Source organism: Etheostoma spectabile, chromosome 7 (assembly GCF_008692095.1).
Source record: "Etheostoma spectabile isolate EspeVRDwgs_2016 chromosome 7, UIUC_Espe_1.0, whole genome shotgun sequence".
NCBI lineage: Eukaryota > Metazoa > Chordata > Actinopteri > Perciformes > Percidae > Etheostoma > Etheostoma spectabile.
In genome coordinates, this window is record NC_045739.1 from 11,738,935 (window position 1) to 11,749,408 (window position 10,474).

General features: G+C 39.9%; 1 protein-coding gene across 1 annotated transcript in view; it reads left to right on the forward strand.

The window, feature by feature from the left end:
* The window catches only part of slc6a17 (solute carrier family 6 member 17), an 18,965-nt gene that overhangs the window by 5,319 nt on the left and 3,172 nt on the right, over positions 1 to 10,474 (forward strand). Inside the window, exons 3-10 of the mRNA XM_032521150.1 lie at positions 806 to 963; positions 2,516 to 2,642; positions 4,302 to 4,483; positions 7,003 to 7,113; positions 8,066 to 8,307; positions 8,429 to 8,621; positions 9,403 to 9,595; positions 9,702 to 9,861. Of these exons, the coding sequence (XP_032377041.1) occupies positions 806 to 963; positions 2,516 to 2,642; positions 4,302 to 4,483; positions 7,003 to 7,113; positions 8,066 to 8,307; positions 8,429 to 8,621; positions 9,403 to 9,595; positions 9,702 to 9,861 (1,366 nt within the window). The remainder of the gene's footprint in view (positions 1 to 805; positions 964 to 2,515; positions 2,643 to 4,301; positions 4,484 to 7,002; positions 7,114 to 8,065; positions 8,308 to 8,428; positions 8,622 to 9,402; positions 9,596 to 9,701; positions 9,862 to 10,474) is intronic.

The following is a 10,474-nucleotide window of genomic DNA, read 5'->3' on the forward strand; positions in this document are numbered from 1 at the left end:
ACTTCAACCAAGTTTAATGTTTTCAACCTTAGAAATCCAGAGAGCCGGACGAGAGGTCAATGTGTAGTTAAAATGAACAGGAATCATCCTCTATTTGACCACGTACTGAGCTAGTCCTGGTCCCCTCACCAACATGTTTTGATTTCCTCTCTGTTATGTGTGTTTGCTGCTCAAAATACACATCAAAGATGAGTGAAAGTAGGCAGCAACACAAAAGTCACTTCTAATGGTCCAGATAATAATACCACTGTGTAACACGACGCTGTGTGCCTGTCTTTGTTCCCTTTGTTTGCTGCTAGCTCTAATAGCCACTCACGACGTGATCAGTGGTTTTGATCAAGTTAAATTTCACCTGTTTTTAGTCAGGAAGCAGGCTGCTCCTCCCAGCTGTCCGTCAGTATGAGCCTGTGCTCTCTGGCTGTGGATGGGTTCGTCACCATCATGCCACTTCATGTCCTGACGTAAGCAAGACGGACTAGACCAGACTTGTTGTCTTTGAGTGCCTGCTGCTCTCTCTCCATTGTTCCTTTTGCAAAAACAAATGAAGTGGTGAATGGCAGTTGACAATGGAGACAAGGAGGTAGGGAGAACGAAGAAGTATGAGAGGGAAAAGAGGAAGAGAAGGGAGTGGAATTAGAGGGGTGGAGGATAATAAAGAGAATAGATTCCAAACTCCAATGTCCCTACTGCTATTGTACAAGGAGCTTTTTACCTTCACTTTACATGAATTTCAAACATTCAGATAATCAATGTAGCCGCACTCTCTGCAATAACGCCTCTTCTTTCTAACCATCCTTTGTCTCAGGTGCATACCTGGTGCCCTACTTCATTCTCCTCCTCCTCATTGGCATCCCCTTGTTCTTCCTGGAGCTGGCAGTGGGACAGAGGATCAGGCGTGGTAGCATCGGGGTGTGGAACTACGTCTGCCCACAGCTGGGAGGCATCGGGGTTTCCAGTCTGATGGTAAGCACCATGAGCCGGTTACCCAATTAACTCATCATACTGGTTTTTATGTGTGCATATATATTTATACATTACAACATGCATTTATGATTCAAGAAGATTCAAGAGGAATCATAGCATATTATATATGCAGTATATATATACTGTATATACTGTATATATTCATAGAATAATCATATTAACATGAATATATATATACAGTATACTGTATACGTCTATACAGTATATATGATATGATTCATATATATATATACAGTATATATACTGTATATATAGAATAATCATATTCACATGAATATATGTATATATAATTTAATATATATTTTATCAGTATCACTGCTTCTGTTTTTCTTCATTATTTATTCCCATTTAAATGTTTTCTTTCAACAATATTCATGTTGCAGAATAGAATGCTAAATTTTTTTTCCGCATATCAAAAAAGTACAGCTGATAGAAAGGTCATTCAATTTGTATGTAATTGGTTAAAAAACAAAGATGTTGGATAGATTTAAATTTTGACCTAATCATGTCGCTAGATGAAAGCTAAGGGATAACCCAAATCATTGCATTTTATCCTCTGACAGACATGTTTGTCTGTTCCAAATTTCATGGAAGTCCATCCTGTAGTTGAGATATTTCAGTCAGGGCCAAAGTGGTGCACCAACTAACATTGCCATCTGTAGAAAGTCCTAAATATAACGTATTAATGATGTACAGGTCAAGCTGTTGTAATTATAATTAAAACATTGTCATGGCCAAATTGTGACCCCACATGTAAAGTGATATTGTCCAGACACCCAAACTGTTGAAATATCAAAGACTAAAACTAACACCATGTAGGCTTGAATGAAGGCTTAAAATGTTTGTACGTTCATTCACAAGGTCAGCAAGAAATCGTGTCAATTACAATTTAATCCATTGGTTTTTACAGGGGGAAATATCCATTGGTGAAGTAGATTGAGAGGGATTTATTAATGACCCACTAATATCTAAACACTTATTATTAGTCAAAAAACCAATGACATCTGTTTTCCAGTCAGCCATTGGGACAACAAATGTGCTGCAGAACTCACTCTACTGGTCTCTGCCTGCTCATGTTACTTCCTCTTGTTTTACAGCAAGTGGCATGCAAAGACCAGCTGTCATAATCTGTCCCCATCATGTGCAGGAGTAGTGAACCATCATGCACCCAGTGTTTCTGTTTGTCAGTCTTTCGATAGTGATTTCATCAAAAGAGGAGTGGGAGAGGCCTGGCCTGGGTCAGTAAGGCGTGTGGGAGCCTGGATGTGGCAGAGGGAGATTCAGCAGCTATAAATACCTTATTATAGAGGACCCCAGCCTCAGCTGCTGCTGAGAGCAAACAGCTCAATAATTTATCCACACTCCGACTTAAGCTGTGTGCTCAGCGTCCGTGCCTTCTCTCAAGAAAATGCGTTCACCTCAACAAACTGCTGGCTGTTTGTCCCCTGTGCTGTTTGTGCTTGTGTGTTGTAAGATAGTAATTATGTTTTAGGAGTGATAACTATTGCAGTTTTCTCTCATTTCCCCTCAGGTTTGTGGTTTTGTGGGCCTCTACTATAATGTGATTATCGGCTGGAGCATCTTCTATTTCTTCCAGTCTTTCCAATATCCACTGCCTTGGGCTGAATGCCCCATCCAGAGAAATGGATCCCAAGCCAGTAAGTGCAAAACACAATGCACCGCACAACCCAGCTTCAACTATACAGAGATGTGCGGAAAATGACAAGTGCTTATACAAAAGAGCTTTTTTTTGAAAAGCCCTCAACACCATGTAGAGGAAAATGCTGCAGAGCCCTGCAAGACAATTCCATATTCAGCCAAGTAGCTCAGCAGATGTACACAGGCTACCTAGTGCAAGGCAGGGCGTTGCATAAAGCTGCAGAATGTGTCTTTGCATTGAAACAGCTTGCCTCACTGTGGCTCTGCAGTCAAGCAGCAGTGCCTCTGCAGGCTAACAGAAAAGTGTTTGTGCTGTCTCTCTACCCAGGACGGCCCTGCTACAAGTCATTCTACAGAGCAGCTCTGTTGGCGAGGCCTGTCACATAGTATGACCCGGCCAACAGTGTGAGTACCTCGAATGGCTGGCAGCAGGTAGCCTGTGGTGGAGGCACATGCAGGTTCTGGCAGAGTAAAGGGCATCAGCTTACATTAACATTAGAGGGCAGGATGTTGACTTTGCTCATGATTGTTAATGCAGAGGGGATGCTGTGAAGCGTCCAACAGGATTCTGTTGAAATATGTGCAGAGGTGGAATGTACAGTAACTAGGTACACTTACTCAAATTACAAAGTACTTGTACTTTAACTTAATTTGTTCTACTTTTTACTTTGCAGATTAAAGATACATTGTAGAGTTTTGTAGCACTAGTGCTAGTGTTACAGAGCAATGTTTTAATAAGTGCGTCACGATTTTGCGTTCATCACACAATACATATTCCTGTCAATGTTTTTACACTCCACTGAACAAAAGAAGAAAACACAGTAATTATGCCAAGAAACACAGTAATTCATCAGCAAAGTCAGAGAAGAAGAAGACTGTAGTAGTTAGTAAACTGGTAAACATGTAAACAAGTGTTCAAACAATTGTTAAAAAATGTTTCTTTAGAAAAGAAATGCACAGGACACCTGATTTTACATTCAAAACATACACTGAACAATCTCCTAGAATATTTGTCTAAAAGTGGAAATCCAATGATTTCAACTCTTCTTCAGTATGAATTTACTTATTTTAAGAGTCTTCAAGAAATCAGTTTCAGTATCTTGAAATACGGGAGAATAATGGGGCATTGAATCAACAAAAAGGACACTTGGTTTTAGAAAAAATAAGGCTTTTCAACTCAAATAATAGATTAAAAAAAACTTGTGAGGATGGAGTTGTTTGCAGTTTAAGGTTTAACAATGTGAGCCATTAATTTCAGTCAAACATTAGTAGTATAGTTTATTAGCTAAACCTTGTCAGTCAACATTAAGATAATACTTACACATGAATACACTAAACAAATGAATACAACATTTTAAAAGGAACCTTTCTGCATAATGTGTATCTTGCTTTTAATGCTTTCAAGTGCATTTGCTGCTTATATTTTTGTATTTGTAGTCATATTTTAAAAGCAAGACATTGTGGTTTTGCTACTTTTACTTAAGCAAATACTTGTTCCACCACTGGCTATTTACAAATTAATTTATCTGACAGATAAATAAAGAAATACATACTGCAAAACTTACAAGCAAATTGAATGTCCATAATTTATGATGTGCATCTCCACTGTTGCAGCACTGTTTATGCCATTTCCCTCCCTTTCCTAATTGCTGTTGTAGTTGTGGAGCCGGAGTGTGAGAAGAGCTCGGCCACAACTTACTTCTGGTACCGCCAGACTCTCAACATCACCAGCTCGATCGATGACACCGGCGGCCTGAACTGGAAGATGACCCTGTCCCTTCTGGTAGCTTGGATCTTGGTCTGCCTGGCTGTCATCAAGGGCATCCAGTCCTCTGGGAAGGTACGGGGTCTCCATGACTTCACAGCAGGGGCAGAGTCTGCAAACTAGAGAGATTACCACACCACATGAAGATGTACACAATAAATAATTTTAACAAAAGCTTTAAAGGGCTGATAGAATGCAAAACCGATTTTATCTTGTCAAAGATGACCCTAACCCTAACGACAATTTGGTGGGGTAAATAGGACTTATTTACAATCTCAAAATCCCATTGACACCTCTTTCCTCTGCAAATTTAACAATTTGAAACTGCCTCTGAAAACCGGCTGATCTCAACAAAGCTCATAGTTGACGTCAACTATGTGGCTCCTCCTTTTTTGGCTCTGGCCTCTATCTTTGTCACGTCCCGAAATTTACATCTACCCCACTGATCAGGTAATTTTCTGAATAGGTTGCGCAGATCTCAGAAATTGTGTACATTTTTCTTCTGCTATTTCGTCACTAAATTCACTTATGAGACTTTTTTAATGCGAGAAATCAACAATATAGGGGTCAAATAAGTGCCGTTTAACAAAAATGTATGTTTTTTCAATGGACAGAGTTCAGCAGACGACAGCCCGCAGCGCTCCATACCCAAAGTCACAGTTTCTGGGTTACTGGACTACCAAATAGTGCTGCCATGACAGAGCTCCAGGGCCTGCAGCTCGCTGCCCTCCCTCCCCTCTTCCTGCTAGATGGCCGGTGTGTGTGAGTGAGAGCGTGGTCAGTAAGCTTATTACGGCCGCAATCTCTTATCACAGGTTCCAGTTAATCTTATAATGGATGTGTGTGTTGAGTTTTTTGAACGACCGGGGATATAAACGTGACTTGTCCACGAGTCTCATTGATAGAGTCCGCGGTGAGCTGGATTGAGCAACGAGAGTTAGCTGGCATCCTCCTAACGAGATCCCTCAAATTCACAAAAACGTCTTAAATTGAAATCGGACAAAAGTGTTTGTAGGACCTTAGGGTAACTGTGACATACATGCCGTGACGAAATTCAAACTGTAAATATACTATACTTATGCCAAAAGCGTACCTGGGGTCTGTGAAAGGACAGGCCGCGATGCAGCACCGGCCGCCGTATCTTACCTTATTGTGGTCATTGCTAAAAAAGTCTATCTATCTATCTATCTATCTATCTATCTATCTATCTATCTATCTATCTATCTATCTATATATATATATATCTATCTATCTATCTATCTATCTATCTATCTATCTGTATTGTCTTACCAAATTTGCAATTAGCCATCAATTTCGTAAAACAGCACATATTTTACCTATACATCGCTGATTTCTCGTATTAAAAGGTCTCAGAAGTGAATTCAGTAAGAAAATATCAGACGAACAATGTATAACATTGCAATGTCTGAAATATGAGACCCACTGTCTTGTCTCCACTGTGTGTGTATGTGCTTCGCTCAACCAATCACCATGCAACTCATCTAAATATTCATGAGCAGACCATATAAGGCAGAAAACCTCTCATTTTAATCTAGGCCCAAATAACAGGGTAGCATTGGGACCAATATAACAGCATCAGGGCAATTTTCAGCCCAAACAATGTTACATACCTTAGGAGACCTTAAGGAACAGCATGAAATACTCTATATAACCATTCCCGCACCCCTTTAAAATCTATTTTTAATCAATGATTCCGCCATATTGGTGAATGTTTTTTTTTCACTTTGCTAATGCTTTTCAGTCAAAGGTATGGTTTCTGGGTGCCTGTGTGACTCACCTGGTAGAGTACATGCCCATATATGGTGGCTCAGTCCTCAACGCAGAGGGCCCGGGTTTGACTCCAACCTGCAGCCCTTTACTGCATGTCATTCCCTCTCTCGCTCCCCTTTCATTTATAAAGTGTCCTATCAAATAAAGCCCTAAAAATAATCTTTACAAAAGGTAGAGTTTCTAAAGCCTCTCATCGGCACTTATCTATTTTCAGATCTCATCTATATTATGGAAGAGAGACACATGCATCAATAACCTTAATCTGTACCAAGCAAAGGACGCAGATGGAAAATGCTTTGTTTGGCAACAACTGCAACAACGTCCTGTAATCTCAGTCCAGAAACTGAGTCATACACCACACCGCAACATCCAGCCCATATTTCAATAGGAAAATACATGGATCACCAAAGTTGGACACATTTTTTTAAACACTGAGCGTAGTAATACAATTATCATTGTGAGTACTGCAATGATTCCCCGAAATACTGAAGGAAGGATTTTTGACTCATCTCTACAAACCTCAGGGAGTCCTCTCCACGTTTGGTCAGATTTCTCAGACTCAGTGCCAAGCAAACACAAAGCCATTTTGGAAGTGACTCATTGTGTGTGTGTGTGTGTGTGTGTGTGTGTGTGTGTGTGTGTGTGTGTGTGTGTGTGTGTGTGTGTGTGTGTGTGTGTATGTGGTCATGAATGCGTTCGTGCATGCGTGTATGGTTGCATTTTGGTCCTCGTTCAATGTGTGAGGCCTCAGAAACGTGTGTCCATGGCAACAATGGACTTGACTTTCTCTCTCTTTTTTTTAGGTGATGTACTTTAGCTCTCTCTTCCCATATGTGGTGCTTTTCTGTTTCCTGGTGCGAGGTTTGATGCTGAAGGGAGCGGTGGATGGCATCGCTCACATGTTCACCCCTAAGGTAAGAGAAAACAGGGGCAACTCTAAAATAGGGTTGCCTCAGCAGAAATACTTTCATAATAAAATTAACAAAATATGTAATATTTGACTGTGGTTGTCCACAGTGTAATTATGGTGTGCTGGAGTGGAAAGCTCGCTGCTGTCTTGGTCCTAATCACTTATACACTGTCTGTTAGCCAAAGAGATATGTAACATAAGTGACACTTTGTCTATGCAAGCTGCTAAGCTGTGGTTTATGGTTTTAGCTGCTTTACTACCAAGGCAATTTATATCCACTCATGCATAAATGTCATATATATCTTTGTTTTTTATTTTATATTTTTTGGGGGGGATTGTTGTTCCCCTCTAGTGGTGGATATATATAATTACATAGAAAATGAGAAAAATTGAACCTGTATAGCATCGTATGATTATGCAATGTGAATTATTGTGTAGTTGGGCTATCTACTGACATCAAATGTAGGTGCAGTGTATTACAACAGGGGTTAACATATGGATATATCTGTAACTATTACACTATGAATTATTTAAACTTAGATAGATATCCTAAATTTAAGATAAGACCATGAGATATTGATTGAAGAAGTTGAACTTTCAGTTCCCACAGACGCCACAGTGTGTCTTGTTGCATGACCAGCAATTGCTCAAACAGATTAATATATTTTATACGTAACTTTAGACATAACTATATTTTTTATCATGTTCCCAATTACAAATAGGGGACCGACATGTAAAATAATGTACAAAACATGTTTTTTAGTTTGTTATATCACGCCAACTGTGATCAGTCATCAGTCTCAGTAGCTTCAATTAAGCATTGAACGGGGCATAATGCATAGAATATAAAAAATCTTATCATTGAGGGCAAAACATCAATGTTCAAAGTGTTTTTAAGAGAAAAAAGGCAATACACGCGACCTAAACTTTAACATTTTCCTCTTTCTTTTCTCTAGCTAGAAAAGATGTTAGAGCCACAGGTATGGAGAGAAGCTGCCACACAGGTCTTTTTTGCTCTCGGTCTTGGCTTTGGAGGTGTCATCGCTTTCTCCAGCTACAACAAGCGAGACAACAACTGTCACTTTGACGCTACGCTGGTCTCCGTCATTAACTTTGTTACCTCCATCCTGGCAACTTTAGTTGTGTTTGCGGTCCTGGGGTTCAAGGCGAACATCATGAACGAGAAGTGTGTTGTCGAGTGAGTGTTTCATACTTTAACAAATGTTACCTGACCAATCTCTCGTTGGCAGCCGTTTTTACTGTGACCTCTAGTCCCTAACACAACCATCTTCTCCACATCTCCTATTGTCCATGTGCAGAAATGCAGAGAAGATTTTGGGTTTCCTAAACACAGGTGTGCTGAGCAAAGAGCTCATCCCTCCTCACATCAACTTTTCCCACCTGTCCGCCCAGGACTATGCAGAGATGTACGGTGTTATTAAAACGGTGAAGGAGGACAGCTTCGACCAGCTGGGCCTGGACGCCTGTGTGCTAGAGGACGAACTCAACAAGGTCAGAGGGGGGAGAATTCACAATTCACACACTGAAGTGACAATGTGATTGTTAAGTATTTCTAAATAATAATAAATTTGGGTTTAAGTGATGATGCAAGTTCTTATTTATATATATATATATATATATATATAAATATATATATATATATATATATAAATATATATATATATAAAGTAATGTTTCCTGTAGAGCGGCAACAATTAGCCATTTAATCAATCAATCCATTTGACAATCAGTTCATCGCTTCAGTCCGATGCTTTCTTTTTTTTCATATCCAATAGTAAATGAAATGTCTTTCGTCAGATTAAACAAGCAACAATCACTTTGGACTCTTGGAAATTATAATGACCATGTTTCACTTTTCTGTTTTTATTTTAGTTGAATAATAATTTATGTAATATAAGGAAATAATTGTCAAACAAATCGATAATAAAAATAATTGTTAGTTGCAGTTCCCAGTTCCCTCTACATAATCTGTTATTTTTCATAGCAGGACATTTCTTAAGAGTGTTATTTCCCCTGTACAATGACCACTTACCACAGGCAAAATACACAATATTTCCAGAAAACCTGCAAAGTAAAATAAGCAAAATAAGCTTTATCTACAGTACCAATCCATTCATTTAAGTTTCTTTGATATGTGCATATCACCTTGAATAGCTGCTCTATAAGCCTAAGTGAGTGATTTTTCACAAAGAATCACTCAATTTAATTTAGCACATCATCTTTAGCCATTGTTGGTGACCTTTGACCTCCAGCTCCTTCTCTCATCCTCCAGGCGGTTCAGGGCACTGGTTTGGCATTCATCGCCTTCACAGAGGCCATGACACATTTCCCTGGCAGTCCCTTCTGGTCTGTCATGTTCTTCTTCATGCTGATCAACTTGGGTCTAGGAAGCATGATCGGCACCATGACTGGCATCACCACACCCATACTCGATGCTTTCAAGATCCGCAAAGAGATCCTGTGTGGTGAGCTGACAATTCTTAATTCTGGTTATGAAACTCTGTAACTCATATCTATTGTGCTTTATGAAATTGAAGTGTTTGTGATTCTCATTCTTCTTCTCTTTCTCAGTGGCTTGCTGTATCATAGCCTTTCTGTTAGGCCTGCTGTTTGTGCAGCGCTCGGGGAACTACTTTGTCACAATGTTTGATGACTACTCGGCTGGTTTGCCTCTCACTGTGGTGGTGATCCTGGAAAACATCTCTGTAGCCTGGATCTACGGCACTAAGAGGTTATTCAACTGAATATGTAGATTGAAGCCATATTTGGATATAATTAATTTTCATTCATTTCATAAAACTTAATTCAAAGGGACGGTTCACCAAAATCTAAATACTTGTATCCATTCTAGCAGCTCTAGGGGTTGGGACCCATAAAACTAGTGTCATTCTCATCTGCATTAGCTATCCTTTGTGTTTAGTGCTGTTAGCATGCATAACAATTATGTTCACTCCACTCTGTGAGAATGAGACATTGCTGGCCTGGATGAGTGTGTGTCTTTCCTACTTCGAGAGGGGGTTGTGCTGTGTTAACTGACGTAAACAGCCTCTGTTTCAATTTACGTTTTGGAGCCAGGCCTGCTAGCTTTTGGTGTCTCCCTCGTCAAGACGGCCAGCGCACTTTGATGTGCTGTTCCAGCCTCTCTGTCATTGCGTCTGCACCAGCCCGCTCTTTGGTGTCGTCGTTTAGGTTTTAAAAAGCGTGTTAACAAAAACTCATGCTGTGGGAAAACAAGAAAAGCAGACTTTTCAAGAATCAGTCTTCAAAAAATGTTTGTCTCCAGCTTGCGTGACCTGTGGCATCTGTCCGCTTGAGGCTCTCTGCCTCTGCTTCCTGAATCAATC